The 18,766-nt window shown below is 42.6% G+C and overlaps 1 protein-coding gene across 1 annotated transcript in view; it reads left to right on the top strand.

The window, feature by feature from the left end:
* Window positions 1–18,766, top strand: part of LOC138981742 (uncharacterized) — a 105,941-nt gene that overhangs the window by 33,088 nt on the left and 54,087 nt on the right. Inside the window, exon 2 of the mRNA XM_070354818.1 lies at window positions 11,265–11,412. Coding sequence (XP_070210919.1) covers window positions 11,295–11,412 — 118 coding nt within the window. The 5' untranslated portion in view covers window positions 11,265–11,294. The remainder of the gene's footprint in view (window positions 1–11,264; window positions 11,413–18,766) is intronic.

The raw sequence follows: 18,766 nt of genomic DNA, 5'->3' as shown, positions 1-18,766 counted from the left end.
TGTATCATCTATAGGAAATAAACTCTCTCGACGGACTTCAACGAAAAGAGATGGTATTAGTCTATAGAATCAACACGTCTTAGGTTTTAAAACCTTTTGAAATCAGTAATTTTGGTTTTATATATGGCTACAATGATTATCGTCCGCACCAGATCCGTCGAATTGTGAATGAATTTTAATTTTGTAACATTCTTGTACAAAATAAGTTCAACGTCGGTGTTCTGTTGCATGGTGCCTCGTGCACGAAACAGTATTTGGCAAGATTTGTCAAAGCATCGAGCATTGCTTGTATGTATTGATGATGATGTTGCCAGACAGAAAATACATTTACGATAGCACGGATTAAAACGAAAGTTAAGCAGAAGTCCAATAGCGTCGATTTACGTTTATCTGACAAGATATATATACTGAGGGTGATGTACTTCGTTCGCCAATGCGAGTATTTTGCGAGTTCACAATTATTTGAGGATACACGTGCATGAGTGGTGATCTATTTTTATATTCATTTTTTAAATATTTTTTTTATATTTGCGATGGCCGTGTATGGTTTTATCTGCTGCCAAATTTTAAAATATGTTTCCTGTCGGTTTACCTGCAAAGAATACACCTTCGAAGAGTAAAAAGTGTGATTTCAGTATATCAAAATGTGTTGTGTTGGAAAAAAAGAAGAAAAAGAAAAAAAGCACGAAAAATACCCGAAAAAAAACCCCACGAACGAGCCCAACTCACTGACGTCATTACGATTGTACTGGTTGTAGCTGCATCGAGATGGTTATTTCGATAAATATCCCGAATTTGTTAATGGTGTCTATATTGTTATCTTACATGCGACCAGAAGGACGTGCGTGGAAAGAATTTATAAAAAAAAAAGAAAAAAAAAGAAAAGAAAGAGAAATAGAAGGCAACGGGAAAAAACCTTTTTAAGAAACCTAAACGAGAGGGAGAGTGTGCAAGATGTAAAAGGCCGGTGTAATTGATGGCTTTACACACCTGCTGTAGGTTTAGCTAGTAACAAATACTTTCCACAAAATATAAAATATTGATTGAAATTGATGCTTTCTCTTTGGACGCAAGAAAACAGCGTTGACGCTTTATGATAGTCTACCCACACCGGCACACGGATCGACGTATAGTTTGAATTTGAACACCTGCACGTGACGTCTTTAATAGCATTGGTGCCTGGTGGTTTACTTATTTATCATATAGCTAGGAAGCGCAGGAATAGCAGGAGTTATTTTATTAGCTTGCGTTCCATGTTTGTTGAAATTTTACAAATATTTTATATCCATTCTTTTTGCAGCGCCCTTTGTATGCAAGGCGGTTGTAAATAAATATTATTTTGTTCTTCATTACGGATCAGCACATTTAGTTGGGATAAAAAAAAAAGAATACTGATATTGGTTAACGAATTGAACTTTTAATGAAATGTTTTTCAAAGAATTCACGAGCATATTATCGGTCTTTAAGTATAGTGAACGAGCGACATGCACGGCAGAAAAACGATAATGAGTACATGCATGTATATATATATATATGGAATTTTCTGTGTGCGACGCAAGAGAAAGCTGTTGCATTTTGTGTTGATAAAAACATTCTTGTGCTATTGCGCAAATATAATACGGATTCAAGAAAACAAATAACACTGACAAAAACCTAACGAAACGACTGCCCACGCATTGCATTTTTTGGCATTGTGCAATGTGAAAGTAGAGAAGAGTAAGCCGCGAACAAATATCAGTAGTAATCGGGAGATTAAAAAAATCCCATGCGTATTTTGATTAGTGGCTTTGTATTTCCCTGGTAAAAAAACACACGTTTATTATTAGCCGAAATACGTTTTAATTAAAAAATATTGCACAAGGTATAATAGTTCCCGTCATTCGGAAGTACGCGTGTTCGTTTAGATTTCTCTCCCGTTAATTAACTTCACGTTACTATAATTATATTCTTTCAGGTAATTCATCATAGTTGATTTCCAGTGTCTAATTGAAACGAAATTAAAACACATAGACAGTGACAAGTGTTTACGGGAAATTAACTAACGTTATACGTGTTTAAATGTATTTTGATCGACTGGAATTTAAGCGTTTCGTGCAAAGCAAAATTTGGACGAGCGATTTTTTTTCTGTTGTATGCGTAAGCGATGAAAATAAAGAAATGGATTGTAAACACACGTGTGTGCCTGTCAATGATATTGATAGTGTGATGGTGTGTTTGTGAATTGTATTTGCTCTCAAGACTGCAAAACGTGCGTCCGTATTCTGTATGTATCATCTATATGGAAATAAACTCTCTCATTCTTCGTCTTTTCGACGGACTTCAACAAAAAGAGATGGCATTAGTCTATAGAAATTGGATTCGTTGCCATACTGAAGATCTCATTTTTATAATTATCGTCATTTGCCCAGGTTTCCGGAAGCATTCTCTTCATCACTATCCCTTGTTTTGTGATTATTGATAATTAGTGTGTTTTGATTTTACATTTTGTTCGTCATTTGTGTTGTTGTTACTTTTCATTTTGCATTTGTACACTTCCCGCGCTCTGTTCTGTTTTCTGTGAACTTGTTTTTCCTTGGTAAGTTTTTCTTCTGAAGTACGAAAAATAGACAAAATTATACATTAGACTGCTTCAAGCTGCATGTTATTAGTAAGGGGCTTTTATTAAATGCGTGCATGCGTATACATGCATGGGCGCGCGCGCGCTCGTGTGTGTGTGTGTGTGTGTGTGTGTGTGTGTGTGTGTGTGTGTGTGTGTGTGTGCGTGTGCATGTGCATGTGTGTGTGTGTGTGTGAGAGAGAGAGCGAGAGAGAGAGAGAGAGAGAGAGAGAGAGAGAGAGAGAGAGAGAGAGAGAGAGAGAGAGAGAGAGAGAGAGAGAGCGCGCGCTATTATATTTGCGTGCATGACATTGACTGCAAGGTTTATACATTCTGCAGACTGCTTTATTTATTTGCTAAAGCCTCATGCAGTTAAACAGATCACAGAAGAAACAGAAGAAACCATTGACGTTAACGTGGCCCGCTGGCAGAAAATGATCCCGCTTGTGCATGGCGGAGAACTTATAGAGATTTAATTCATATATTTAACAAAATATTTATTTAGTTTTATTTGTGTGTTGTTGTTTTTTAAACTGTGTTTGTGCCAATATATATATATAGAGAGACCTTCATTGACTGTGTGTTCATGTTGGGGGAGGGTTGTGGGTGTATACCTTTAATCGTCTTTTCGTCTTTTTGGCTTATATATAATTATACGGTAAATCTTTATCAGCACTTGTTAATTTTGTGTGTGTGGTGAGTGTTCGGCGCAAATTACGTGTGTGTTTTTCTCTTCTGCCGTAGCTGTCGTTGTATTTTCGGGTTATGTTAGCGAAATTTTCTAAGTGACAAACAAAGGCAAATTGAATTTATTGTCTTATATAAGTATGTATAGGAAGCGGAAAATGTGCGTGTTCAAATCCGAAATTGCATTCTTTCTGTATACGAGGTGCTTGTTTCTCAAGTGTTACTTTTAATCCTGTACAACGCATGTTTTTGCTTCTACGCATGTTTTATCGCTTGTTTTTGAAGAGTGAAGGAAATGTCGCGTACTTGTTTCTGAATTCTAGTTACTGAGTGAGTCTTTCACAATTCCGTGATTGAGAAGCGTGCTAAAATAGTCCTTCAGTCGAAAGGGGAATTTCTCGTCTTTCAGAAAAACCTTGGTCTTGGAAATGGAGTATTTTAATCCTCACTTGAGAATCGACGTTACTTTGTCGGTCGGTCTGTCCTTCTTTCTCTCGGTGTCTCTTTCTCACTTTCTCGCTCTCTCAGACTACCAACTCCCAAACCCCTGTGGCTGTGCATGTACTGGCGCGAAGTTCGTTTATTTGTTTGATTGGTTGTTAATCAAAGGTAAGAAAAGACAAAGAGAAAAGTAATGGTTCAAATATCGAAAAGTCGGAAGTCGAACATAAACCGCTCTGATGTGTCTTGTCATTTCGGAACGTTGATATATTTTTTCTGAACGTTTTTCTTTCATATATATATGTATATATTATTATATATTTATACGAGTTAGTTCAAAATTAAACATTGCGATAACATACGTAATTTTCGATCTGGCGTCCTATGAAAAGGATTTCGATATTGCTTCTCACAAGTTAAATGCAGATACGGATGGAATGCTTGTATTCTTTGGTATACTATACGACAACCGTATTTACAATCGTGTTTGTATTGCAACAAAACCAGCATGAAAGATAGCGACCGCTGACAAACTCCTACAGCATTCATCGGCGTGGGCATGCATATTGCATTTTTATATTGATGAAAAAACAAGTTGTTAATTAATGTAACTGCGCACAATTTGGCACACGTGGCGAAATATTGCCAAGGGGGCGTCATTTGCTAAGGTAAAATAAAACAACGAGTGTCAATGTAAATTCTTTTCATTGTGCTGTCGCATATAATTATACGCATAATATGCGTTGCAACAGAACTGTTGACTGACATACTGCTGTACATCACTGACATACCGCCATACATCACTGCGGAGATGTTGCTGGGATTAATTGTCTTCGACATATTTGCCGATTCCCGCGATTATCGTAATTTTCAGTCGTTTTTGCATCACCTTTACGCCGCTTTATTCTTTTTTTCTTCTTCTTCTGCGTTCGCGGGCTGAAACTCCCACGTACACTCGTGTTTTTTGCACGAGTGGAATTTTACGTGTATGACCGTTTTTTACCCCGCCATTTAGGCAGCCATACGCCGTTTTCGGAGGAAGCATGCTGGGTATTTTCGTGTTTGTATAACCCACCGAACTCTGACATGGATTACAGGATCTTTTTCGTGCGCACTTGGTCTTGTACTTGCGTATACACACGGGGGTGTTCGGACACCGAGGAGAGTCTGCACACAAAGTTGACTCTGAGAAATAAATCTCTCGCCGAACGTGGGGACGAACTCACGCTGACAGCGGCCAACTGGATACAAATCCAGCGCGCTACCGACTGAGCTACATCCCCGCCCCAACGCCGCTTAAATTTAAAAAACAGTTCGGCAGCTCTGCCGAAATGACGGTAAAGTTGTTGACGTTTTGAAAGAAGTTTTGGCGTTTAGCCGACTGCCGCAACGCAAAACGACATCCCTGTCTTATTTGGGGAACATAGTTTGTTCTCACTAACATGTCAAAATGTGTATCTTCTATATATATATACGACTAGTGTCTGTCTGTCTGTCTGTCTGTCTGTCTGTCTGTTCGCGATGCACGGGCAAAGTTCTCGGTGGATCTTTTTCAAATTTGGACACCGTATTCAGCTACACCCCGGAGACAACCTCATCGATGAGATATTTCAACACGTGCTCTCAGCGCGCAGCGCTGTGCGCGCTGAACCGATTTTTTTTGTTTTTGTTTTTTGTTGTCGGGATCCACTACCAGTAACTCTTCCTTATCTTCTCCAGTGTTTTCAGCCGCGATTATCTCCCTTCCTCCGTGTGGCGTCAATCCATATTCCCGTTACTACGTTACTATTTTTAGAAGGTCACTGCACGTTACTATTTTTAGAAGGTCTCCAGTGTTTTGCGCGTTTATCTCCATTCCTTCGTGCGCCGGCAAAGCCGGCGTACACCCGGCAGAGCCGGGTCCCAGGCGCAGTCTGGTATTCGGCTCTACTTCTTCCCGGCGAAGCCAGTACCCGGCGAATATGTAACCATGTTTCAGGCACTTGAAACCGCAAACGGGCAAAAATGTGAACAGTTTCCTTTTTATGATTTTGATAAAAACAAGAAGATAAGGTATAGCTATTGCTGTGCACATCAGAATTTGTCACAATCATATAAGTGGCAACCCACATCGGCAGCGGGACAAATTGCCAAGTGAGCGACATTTTGGTGCAGCGTGAGTTGTGTGCATGGCGGTGACCCGGTTGTGCATGCGGTGTCGTGTCGCAGTGAAGGGGTTGCGTGCCTCGGATTGTGCTGTGAGCAGTGTCAACACGCACTCCTCTGACGTCACGCCTGCACTGTGCAGGTAAACTGGAATTAGAAAGCTGTTTGGCGAAAGGTGGGAGGGGGTGAAGGGGTGTGTGGGCTGCAGTGCAGATTGGCTACACTGAGTGAACCGCGCGAGCTCAGGGTTGGCGGGAGAAAACTTGGTGGGGATATGCTTGTGTGTGTGTGTGTGTGTGTGACGGTGTGTGTGTGACGGTGTGTGTGTGACGGTGTGTGTGTGTGTGTGTTGTACACAGACAGAGAGACAGACAGAGACAGAAAACATGCAGAGAAAGATATGCATGCAGAACGTGGAGTGCTTCAACGACACAAACAGCTAGGTCTGGGTTTTACGGCTCGACAGCGGTAATGAGGGAAACAAGCAGCAGTGCGCGGAACAGAACCTAGCGGGGCTTCCTCTTGCACTTTTTCCCCTGACTTCCAAAATACCTCGTCTGTTTGGAAGTGGGTTATCTGTCGGAGGTGAAAACCCCACGAGTTTTTCTTCTCCAAGTGAAGTGTCTTTGCCTTTTCTACTCGCCTTGTTGCAGCCAAGATGCAGTGTTAGATGGGAGTGTGCTTGCATCGGATGTTTGTCGGGCCTCTTTGAAACTACCTGAGCTTTTGCCAAATCCTTTCAAGTTTTCAACTTTAGCTTTAGATTTTGGCAGAACCGGCCTGTAATTTTCTATGGCTCATTTCTGGCAGTGCAGTCTTTTTCACGCCCGGGCAATGATCTTACATGCAAGACTTTAGTTTTGTTTTCAGTTGAAGGTTTCGGCGTAGTGAAGGAGTTCATTTGTCATCGATTAGGGCCGTTGAAAACCTGGAATTGGCGGTAGTGAACTGCATAATCGGGCTCTCTGTTTCTGTCGCTGTCTGTCTGTCCGTCTCTGTCTCTCTCTTTCACACACACACACACACACACACACACACACACACACACACACACACACACACACACACACACACACACACACACACACACTTAGCCGTCATACAACTACACACTTGATCTTTAAACTTCATGCCCGATCAACAGAGCAATTCATTGCCTTACTGCAAGTTGTTACTGTAATTTAACGAGACCTGCTGATGGTAAGATCAGCACTCATTCCTTTAATTATGTTTACTGAGCAGGCGCTACAGGCCGGGATTTGAGATATAAGGCGTGCAATGTAAATATGAGAGAATAGACTCCAAATGCTGCAGTATCACTCTGAACTCGAACCCCAATTTAGCGAGATTTGAGGAACAGTGCGACCTGTTGCGTTGTTGTTTCAAAAAAATGTTAAATCATCATTCATGCACTTAAATACCACTCAACTGCACTGCCTCTCGATGGTTGATGTGATAGTGTAACACCCCCCCCCCCCCCATTCCCCCTTGCAATTAGAAATGCGATTGATAGCGTAAAGCAGTTAAATGCCCCTTTCCCTGTAGTCCTTACATGCTTAATAGCATATGTATAGGTATTGTCATTTGGACGTGATCAGTCTTCTCATTCCTAAACTTAGCCGTGGAGGAAAGACAGTTCAAATCAAATGCCAGTCGTCTCTGCTGCCTGTTCATGACGATGGTATAGCCCTCGGGGAATGCAAGGCGTCGCTAATGAGCCATCATGCAGCGCGTGCACAGGCCAACAGAACGCGTGCTGCACGTGACGTTCGCTTTCTTTTGACTGCACGGCATCAGTGGCAGTGTGTGAGACATGGTGCTCGCTGTCAAGGCATTGAGGTCAGCTGCAGGTCGCGTTGACCCGGCTTCGGCTACTGTCGTCACGGACTCAAAAGTTTGGTCCCAGGAGTGCGGTGCTGGTCCATAGCGGGTGCTGTTTTTTTCTGCATGATTTTGTAAGTAAAAAAAAAGGTTTGTAAAAATAATAAGCGCAACCAGTGGTGTGCTGACGTCGGTGTCAAGTCCCGCGTTTGCCTGAATGGTACGAAAGAATCAGTAGGTCATTTAGTCTATTCTTCTATTGACTCGCACGATAAATATGTAGTGCATCATTTTACCAGCTCGTCATGGAAGTGTTAGGTTGTTTTAAATATCACTAGCTATTCACCCGTCCGTGAATGCTACTCAGTGACACAGTCGGTTGTGGTCGTAATATAAACGCATTGTAATGCTTTCACGCTTTATTAGGGCGGACAGAGGCCTTTTAATAAATAGGTTGTGAAAGTGACCAATATCAGTATCGCACAACAACACCGTGGCACGGCATAGCACACTGCAGCAGAAATATAAGGCTCAGGTAGCTGTGCAGGAATACATGTGCAAGATAGATTTGCAGGTACACATGCACACGCGGTAGATTTGCAAGTACATGTACACGAGGTAGATTTGCAGGTACATGTGATCAGGGTAGATTTTCAGGTACATTTGCACTAGGTAGATTTGCAGGTAGATGTGAACAAGGTAGATTTGCAGGTGCATGTGAACACTGTAGATTTGCAGCTCATGTACATGTGTGCAAGGTATACTTTCAGGAACATTTGTACAAGGGAGATTTGCAGGTATACATGTGCACAAGGTAGATTTGCAGGTACATGTACACGAGGCTGGCATCCCCGGCAGGTCAGAACAGAGGAAAACAGTGAGTAAGAACAGCAGCAGCAGCGGTATCTTGTCACCTCGCTCCTGATGTGCTGTTTCCACGCGCTGTTCGTGCCTGCCAGCTCCCGTTCCGATGCCTCCGATAAAGCACGGCTCCTGCCTTTGGCCCTGGCTCTCAGGCAGAAATGAGAGAAGGCCTCTGTAAATAAATCACTCACAGAACGCAGTGCCGACGTTTCCTTTTTGTGGGAATTGATCCCTTTGTTTGTGCCTTCTTACTTCCGTTGAGCAAAATTGGACCTGTTTGTGGGTTATTTTTTTTACATTTTTTTCTCTCTCTCGGCCTATTGTTTGGTTTAAGTAGGAGCTGTACGTGAAATGTTTGGTTAAAAAAAAGTATGTAAAGTTGTGTTGTATGGTCAGTCTGTAGTGAAACTGAAAAGCTCTCAGTTAGTTTACTTCTTTCTTAATTATCGTACATGTATAATTTACACAAATCGCTTCCAGTTTATGCAGATCATATAAATACTGGGTTTTGGGAGGAGAAACGTGTATCCCCCTGTGAAATTTGTACCGTGAACTAAAAGTAATTTGCCTGACAATCATTTTCGAATTGCACTTCTTTTGATTCTAACCATCTGACCCCACGCCCCCCCCCCCCTCTCTCTCTCTCTCTCTCTCTCTCTCTCTCTCTCTCTCTCTTTCTCTCTCTCTCTCTCTCTCTTTCTTTCTATCTCTCTCTCTTTCTCTCTCTCTCTCTCTCTCTCTCTCTCTCTCTCTCTCTCTCTCTCTGAAAGAAAAGGCGTCGCCTAAAACCTCTATTCTTGAAAAATAAAGTTCCATCATCATCATCATCTGTCTGTCTGTCTGTCTGTCTGTGTCTCTCTCTGTCTCTCTCTGTCTCTCTCTGTCTCTCTGTCTCTGTCTCTCTCTCTCTCTCTCTCTCTCTCTCTCTCTCTCTCTCTCTCTCTCTCTCTCTCTCTCTGTATATCTGCAGAGTTAATTCTTTATTACTGTGTACGTTATTCTCAGCTTAGTTTCTTATATAATTATGTGCATTGCTTCGTAGACAGCAAAGTGCATGTTTCTTGTAGTATAATCCTTTAGTTATTACTTGTCATGCAGTACACAAAGTGATCGCAAGAACTCGAAAGAAGTTTGTGTGTCCACATAATACAGTTCTGGTTGTCATTCTCTGGCTGGAAGGCACTTGACAAATTTCTGTCGCATTTATGGAATCGGAGATTGGTTTGGGGGTCATTGAAGGGAGAGATTCCACCCCCCGCGGGTTAGGGGGAAGAATTTACCCGATGCTCCCCAGCATGTCGTAAGAGGCGACTAACGGATTCTGTTTCTCCTTTTACCCTTGTTAAGTGTTTATTGTATAGAATATAGTCAATGTTTGTAAAGATTTTAGTCAAGCAGTATGTAAGAAATGTTAAGTCCTTTGTGCTGGAAACTTGCATTCTTCCAGTAAGGTAATACATTGTACTACGTTGCAAGCCCCTGGAGCAATTTTTTGATTAGTGCTTTTGTGAACAAGAAACAATTAACAAGTGGCTCTATCCCATCCCCCCCCCCCCCCTTTCCCCGTCGCGATATAACCTTGAACGGTTGAAAACGACGTTAAACACCAAAGAAAGAAAGAAAGAAAGGGAGAGATGAGGGGAAGTGAATTGGTTTTGATTGGTTTCATGAATACACTTTTGTGCTTCCTGTTCATGGAAATGTCAGTTGTCCCTCGTTAGTTTAGTTCACTGCTGTAACATGGCATTAGTTGTGAAGTACACAATCCGTGATTCGCTGAGACATTCATGGGGTCAACGAACAGGCGGGTTTTGGTCTTTACTTTGGGCTAAAAATGTTTTCTTTCTTTCTTTATTTGGTGTTTAACGTCGTTTCAACCGTTCAAAAATGTTTTCATCTGTTTTCATTTTCATGTAGTTGTATACTGAAGACACCATTATAGGCCGTGTTGTTGCTTTCTAAAATTCTGACGATTGTTCTTGTATTATAAATACTTTGTAGAGAACAAACTGCGCTTCATGTGCACCAATGCCGTTCCATCGTCCGTCGTGAATGTGCGCACTAATTTGGTTTGACTGTAATAGTATCAGTTTGTGATGTGTCTTGGTGTACCACGTAGATTTTGTTGGAACTCGTGCTATCGATTTTTGGTGGATATACATGAACAGTGTTGTTTGTTTGTGTGTGTTTTAGGTTGAGTGATTTTTGGTGAATACACATGACCAGTGTTGTTTGTTTGTGTGTGTTTCAGGTTGAGTGATTTTTGGTGAATACATATGAACAGTGTTGTTTGTTTGAGGTTGAGTGATTTTGGGTGAATACATATGACCAGTGTTGTTTGTTTGAGGTTGAGTGATTTTTGGTGAATACACATGACCAGTGTTTGTGTGAGGTTGAGTGATTTTTGGTGAATACATATGACCAGTGTTGTTTGTTTGTGTGTGTTTCAGGTTGAGTGATTTTTGGTGAATACATATGAACAGTGTTGTTTGTTTGAGGTTGAGTGATTTTGGGTGAATACATATGACCAGTGTTGTTTGTTTGTGTGTGTTTCAGGTTGAGTGATTTTTGGTGAATACATATGAACAGTGTTGTTTGTTTGAGGTTGAGTGATTTTGGGTGAATACATATGACCAGTGTTGTTTGTTTGAGGTTGAGTGATTTTTGGTGAATACACATGACCAGTGTTGTTTGTTTGTGTGTGTTGCAGGTTGAGTGTACCATACATGGGTCTCTCGCCATGGCGGAGAAAAAGCGAACTCGCCTCCGCATCTGTGAGTTGAACCCTCACCTGTTGTGTGCTCTGTGCGGTGGATACCTTATTGATGCCACGACCATTGTGGAGTGTCTCCATTCCTGTGAGTAATTATAAACGCAGACAAAAGCACACAAATATACAACCATATGTATAATCACAGCCTCACACGCATGCCACACGCACACACACACACACACCCCCACAGACACAGACACAGACACACACACACACACACACACACACACACACACACACACACACACACACACACACACACACACACACAACGTACGTATACGCATCCACGCACGCAAGCGCGCGCACACACTGACACATATACACACACATGCACACACACACACACACACACACACACACATGCACACCCACGCACACACACACACACACATGCACACCCACGCACGCGCGCACGCTTAATTCTTGGCTTGTCCATATTTTATGTCGTCCTTTTTTCAGTGTTTCCCGGCTGAACGTCCTTTTCCTATTTTAATTGTTCTCTGTATACTCTTCTTCTCCGTATTGTTCCATTCAGTAAGCATGCAGTTTACTTCTTGTATTGCAAGTAAGTGTGACAAAATGTCTTGAATTTCTATCATTCTGCACCTGCCGCTGGTGTCTCTCCGTTGGGACTACATGGTTGTTGCACGTCTATACACAGGACGAGCCGCAGACATTTCTTATGTGGATTATCACGGTGCTTTGATGCATACTTCGTGTTTGCTGTATATATATAATTCCCTTCTGCACAAAAAACAAACAAACCGCTTGCTGCTTTTATTCAAAGGAAAAACAAGAGGTATGCAGCTTAGTTGTTGATTATCACGATGCACTAATGCATAACTGTATGCATTCCCTTCTACGATAGAAAAAAAAAGAGTTGCTGCTTACGTGCTAAACATCGTTGTTAAATTGAAGTACAAGTCAGGGTGTTTTGTCATTTTCGATGATGGATATACCACGACCCGTTCCACATAATTAGGCTTGATATTAGGGCAACGAACATAGAATTAGATCAGGGGGCTGATTGTCCAACTGCATGCATGCCACGCTCATTTCTATAAGAGAGGATCAGATTGATACTGAGAGCACTGTGGGAAAAGCAGGCGATGTAGTTTATGATCTGTTGTTTTAGAGGGACAGTCGGACTTAACTTGGCGACCACCTCTGAAAGCGACCACCTGCTAACAACGACCACTCCCAAGGATTCCAGACGAGTTTCTATTCTGTATTATTCGCCTTTCCATAATGACCGCCTGTCTATTTAAACAACTTTTGGTCGGTCCCTTGGTGGTTTTTATAGACAGGTTCGACTGTAGCTTCCTTCTCGAGTACACAGCCATGTTGGCCACCAGAGATTTGTCCAGTATGTAACGTGTGATCAGACTATCCTTCTACTGACTTGCACGCAAATCAAACATCTACAATCTGCCTTCTTTGTATGGACAGTGGCCATTTTTTGCTGACATTATTTTGTGACTGACACTGTTCTCAGTCAACCTGTGGAAATAATTTAATAAATAAAAAATGAAATTCCACTCAGCACAGACAGCAGCCAGTCTGTTGAGTTCTAGTATGTGTTCTAGTGCAACGATGCTCTTATCGCACGTAAAACCCTGGGCAGACAGACAAGATCGCTTACACGAGAAGTCGGTATCAAAGTATTCATCCTCACGCCGGGGAGATCCAATAACCTGCACAAGCCTGGCAGGATCATGATGATATTCATACAGGCCCCTGTCCAGCCCATGCTTTATGGCCGAAGCCCACGAAGAGGGCCCGTGGCACCCTGCAGAGGATATTAACACCGTGGCCGACCCATCGTTCTATCGATCCCCTGCCTACGACCAGCCCTCTTTGCATATTTTACTGCTCCTGTGACAGTTACTCGTAATGGATGGCCGGCGCGGAATTCGCCGCGAAACAGATACGCGATATTGCTTTCATTCCGCGAGCTGTTTCCATATACATGTATGTGTGTTAAGCTGTGTAGGGGGGTTGTATAGTTAGGGTGGTCGATGTGGTCATATAATCTGTAGTATCTGTGTGGTCTTCACTATTAATTGAGATTAGCCAGTGAACTTTCTGGCCATAATTATATGCCCCAATTGTTGGATGGGTTGCGTACCTGTAAAGATATTAGAGAGAGAGCGTTGGAGAGGTTTATTCCAAGGTGCTTGTTCAGACCATTTTATAAATATACTGGTGAAGAAGTTCGAGGGCCAATCTTGTTATTCTTTTTGTTGTTCCATTTTTTCAGTCGTCCCCTTGGAATTTGTTGTTATACCTGATTTTGCATTGGCATCGGAGCTAAAACGTTAATAACAAAACAAACATTTTGTATTTTACATACGAATGCAGCTGCAGCATTACCAAAGAATCCAAACTGACATGCAATATATCTTTTTCTTTGCGACTCGCTTTTCAAAAACTAAAACAAAAGGTTGGTGTTTTTTTAAGAAAAGAACCCAGATTAGTTATTGTTAGACATAGAATTTTGTCTGACTCGGAAAAAATGGCAGAACCAGGAAATATCAAAGGCAAGTTAATTAAAAGTTATTTTCATAAATATTCCTTGTATTTGAATTCATTGTACAGAGGTGTTGAGGGTTGATCTGAAATTGATATGGAGGTAATTTTAGATTGCGTGTTGGGTCTGCATATGCAGCTTCCTGTTACCCCCACCCCCCCCCACCCCCCCCCCCCCCCCCATGACGTAAATGCGGATATAAGTTAAGAACAGCATTTAAAGAGCCACCTACAGGTTTTTATAATCGTGTTCCTAGAACTATTTTCATAGTTTCATAAACTGAGTTAACATTTGCTAATAGCACAATTAAAAGTGTTAACCACGTGTTGGAATGTGCTGCTGTTGCTCCTTTGTCAAGTGCATGATGTCATCTGTGGACTGGGTGGCCGAGTGGTAACGCACTTGCGCTCGGAATCGAGAGGTTGCGTGTTCGACTCTGGGTCAGGCCGCTATTTTCTCCCCCCTTTCCTAACCTAGGTGGTGGGTTCAAGTGCTAGTCTTTCGGATGAGACGAAAAACCGAGGTCCCTTCGTGTACACTATATTGGGTGTGCACGTTAAAGATCCCACGATTGACAAAAGGGTCTTTCCTGGCAAAATTGTATAGGCATAGATAAAAATGTCCATCAAAATACCCGTGTGACTTGGAATAAAGGCCGTGAAAGGTAAAGTTTCGCCTAACAGGCTTGAGGTTTGCTGGTCGATGTGAATGCGTTATATATTGTGTGTAAAAAATGTTTGTTTGTCTGTCTGTCTGTAAAAAAATTCCATTTCACACGGCAGAAATTAGTATGTAAAGCGCGGAGAGCACAGTTAATTGTGGTTCGCGCTATATAAGCTCACCATAATAAAAAAAAAAATCAAAAAAATCTCAGACTTCTTTAACATGAAGTAGAGCTTTTTGTGTTATAAGTGCATGCATAACTCCTCCTAGCCTCCTTTGGGGACTTTTTTTGTAACATGAGCTACGTATATAATTATATGTGCACTTTTGTTTCCTCAGGACTTTTTGTGTTTGCCTCATAAATTCAGCTATCATTGTGTTTGTGTATTTGTATACCAATATTGTGTGTGTGTGTGTGTGTGTGTGTGTGTGTGTGTGTGTGTGTGTGTGTGTGTGTGTGTGTGTGTGTGTGTGTGTGTGTGTGTGTGTGTGTGTGTGTGTGTGACAGCCAAATAGAACAGATCGAGGAGAAATCCCCCTATTGCTGTAAGCTATGTATTTTTTGTCGCTGCAACTTTGTTTTATCAGAAAAAGAATCAGGACGTCAGCATGGTTGTTTTTTGGTTTTTTTAGTCAAAGTTTCATTATTCACTTTTAAGAACATTTTTTTCCATTTATAATTAAGAAGACATAATTCGCCTGTTGGGTTTTAACTTTGGATCACCGATCCATTCTTCCGCCTTAATGTGCGTGCCATTGGGATCACTGAGCTTAATTGTTATACATGTAATTCGATTCGATGCTGGTCATATTGATAAATAGATAAACCCAAAATACATTTAAATAATTTGAAAAATGGAAAACAGGTAAATTGATAAATACATTAACAAAAGAAAACAGATGCATGACTGAATTTAAAAAAAAAGTAATCCCAACTTAAAAGTAGCAGTGTACCAACTGTTTATGGGAAACTAAGCCCAGCTGCGTTCACAGCTGACGAGTTCAGGAGTGAAGTGAACATGACACGCAGGTAATAGAGTGGTCTGTGGTGCCTGTCAGTTGTTTGGGACTGACATTTCTCTCGCTGTATGCCGGCACATGTCTCGCTCCTCGCCGACCTTTGGACTGACGTGAGCCACTGACAGCAGGCCGCCAGACACGCTCTTTGCATAGGCATGGGAATCAATTGATTCATTTTACTCTATTTAAAAAAAATGTATGTCAATGCATTCATCCCTCACACCCAATCCCCATTCTAAAATAAATTTAAAAAATGATATAAAAAGATGTTTTGATTGTATTTACTTTAATGACCGACTTTTTACCAACTTTCTACCAACTTTCTACCATCCTTTGTCGGAAGTCTCCGAGGAATGGAAAGGTATTTGAGTGCAACTGCTGCCTGTTGGTTTAAACAACGTTTTATTCACTTAGACATGGTACAGTAGTAAAACAAGAAGACCGGCACGGTTGGCCTAGTGATCGGGAGGTCGTGGGTTCGAACCCCGGCCGGGTCATACCTAAGACTTTAAAATTGGCAATCTAGAGGCTGCTCCGCCTGGCGTCTGGCATTATGGGGTTAGTGCTAGGACTGGTTGGTCCGGTGTCAGAATAATGTGACTGGGTGAGACATGAAGCCTGTGCTGCGACTTCTGTCTTGTGTGTGGCGCACGTTAAATGTTAAAGCAGCACCGCCCTGATATGGCCCTTCGTGGTCGGCTGGGCGTTAAAAAACAAAAAAAAAGTAAAACAAGAAATAATAGGGACAGGAACTCAAGCGAACGCTTATATTACGTGCCCTATACACGAATGGTGGATAATACAAATGTGAAGTCGGACAGAGAAAATTCTAATATATACTGTGTCACTATCTGGGTCAAAAACAGGGTCAAAGTTTTCAAACAAAAAGTAAGGCAGAACTGCTGCCTGATGGATGCGACCATTTGTCCCGCTGTCGCAAGGTTTCAATGAATCCTGAATCCGCGCAGAGACTTTCTCGCGACTTGTACGGTGGACCCCCACCTATCCCCCTTTCAAAACCTTCAAAAACCTGAGAACATCAGATCCTTAAACGGGGTGTTTTGGGAGACCTCTTGAACAAAATATCTTTGAATATAGGGAAGGGGGTCTTAAAATCGGGGTTCCGCTGTGTGTGGTAGAGAGAGAAGAGGGCGGGATGATTGTCGTTAGGGCTCTGGCATTTCTTGTGTAAATATGCCGAACTGTGTCGAGTGAGCGAGAGAGAGTCCAGATAAAGATTCCCGCAGATGTATTTCTTGATAGTTCATTTGAGAGTTATTTACATACGCATTTCCACATTTGAGCGTACGTACATCCGTTTCATAGTGGGGATCGTGTGTTGGTCTGTTTTGCGTCGTTAATATTTCACAGAAAGAAGTTGTATTCGTCGCTCAGAAAGAGAGAGGGGGGGGCCAGAAAAGAAAGGCGGAATGTGGAGGTCGATAGACAGAGAACGTTGAGAGAGAGAGAGAGAGAGAGAGAGAGAGAGAGAGAGAGAGAGAGAGAGAGAGAGAGAGAGAGAGAGAGAGAGAGAGAGTTACCTGGTATTAGCGGAGAGCGAGGTGAGCTGGGTACAGAGGTCGGCGAGGTCAACAGTAATCCAGCGTGAGAGATTTATCGCCATAACTGACAACCCCACTTCACGCTGTTGCTCTCCCTCCCCTCCCTTTCCCCTCCTCTCCCCTTCCCCTCCCCCTTCTCTCTATCCGACTGTCACAAGATCCTCCCCCTCCCGAGCGAGCTATGTTGCCGCCACAGCTCTTTTCCGCTCTCGACTCGCTGCCTCTTCTTCCTTTTCTATACTTCCCCTTCTTTTACCTGAGCGGTTTTCTTCTCCTTTTTCTTTTACCTGAGCGGCGCCTTTCTAGCGTGTCTCTCTCTCTCTCCTCATGGCCTTGCACGCCTGCTGTGATAATGAGATTGCTTTCTTTTCCTTCCTATGTGTGCCCTCAGCTTGTGGTGATTCCTGTTATCACTGTCTTAGTTCTGTGGTTGACTTTAGATTGCTTTTGTGTCGGTTATATGTCTTTACATGTACTTTACTTCTGCTGTCAACCTCCAGATCAGTTAAAAGGGACTATTAACAACATGCACACTTGTCCTTCTCTCTCTCTCTCTCTCTCTCTCTCTCTCTCTCTCTCTCTCTCTCTCTCTCTCTCTCTCTCTCTCTCTCTCTCTCTCTCTCTCTCTCTCTCTCTCTCTCTCTCTGTATGTCTGTCCGTTTTTTTGTATGTCTTTTCTATATGTTTTTGTATGTATTTTTCTTTCTCCGTCTGTCTGTTTGTCTGCCTGTCCCTACCATCCTTCCTCCCTCCCTCCCTCAATTGTCGCATCTAACCCTTCCCACCCCCTTAATTTTTCAAGACCTTGATGCCCTTTCTGACACCGCCCATCATATTAAAACACAACCCACTTCCGCTTGGCAAGTCTGCCCTGCAATTTACCCTAAACCTCCAACAGCATTGTTGTCTTTCTCCGGCAGACTACCTGTGATCATATTGCTTGTGACTCCAAACTTCTTACTCGACCTTTTTTAACCGCCTACCTGCGTCCCTAAGCACAGGTGGAGGGAGCCAGTGGCGTGTAGGTGTACACGGGTAGGGTACAGCATGGCGCGGATACCTGAGAGGCCGCCGTGGCCACCGTGTGCTCGCGAGGCTCATCCGTCATTCACGCACGGCCGCTCGCTTTATGGGGGGAGAGCCACACGCAGACTGCCTTTTTCCTCCCGTATAAACTCCCACTGCATGCCTGTGTCTTCTCCCCCGCACATTATTTTTTTTTTTTTTTTTTCTTCTTTTTTTCTTACCAGCCTCTGCATGTACGCCTTCTCCGACCTTCATCGTCAACCGCTCGTAACGTTATCAAGTTATGGACTCACGAACTCTTTTCTCTGATACCGTTATGTATTGTTTCTTTGCTGTTTATTAAATATGTTGATTAATGGGGAGGGGGTGGGGTATCGTTCTATTTTGGAAATATGATGCATGTTCTTTATTCTCTTCATCCCCTTACCTCAAGTGGGACGAGTTGCCCAGAGCGGTTCGCCACGGGTCGCCCGCAGTGCGAATGACAGAAAGCCGTTTCTTAGGGCAGTGCAGGAAAGCGCTCGCGAAGCACACGGCGAGCGGCTTTGGTATATGCTCGCCCACCGCGTGCTGCGTAATCCAAGATGGCGGCGGTGTTTACACTGCGATGCCGTGTCGCATGTTGCGATCTTCTC

This window comes from Littorina saxatilis, linkage group LG12 (assembly GCF_037325665.1).
Source record: "Littorina saxatilis isolate snail1 linkage group LG12, US_GU_Lsax_2.0, whole genome shotgun sequence".
In the NCBI taxonomy this organism is placed as follows: domain Eukaryota; kingdom Metazoa; phylum Mollusca; class Gastropoda; order Littorinimorpha; family Littorinidae; genus Littorina; species Littorina saxatilis.
This window is presented reverse-complemented; position numbering and strand designations above follow the sequence as displayed.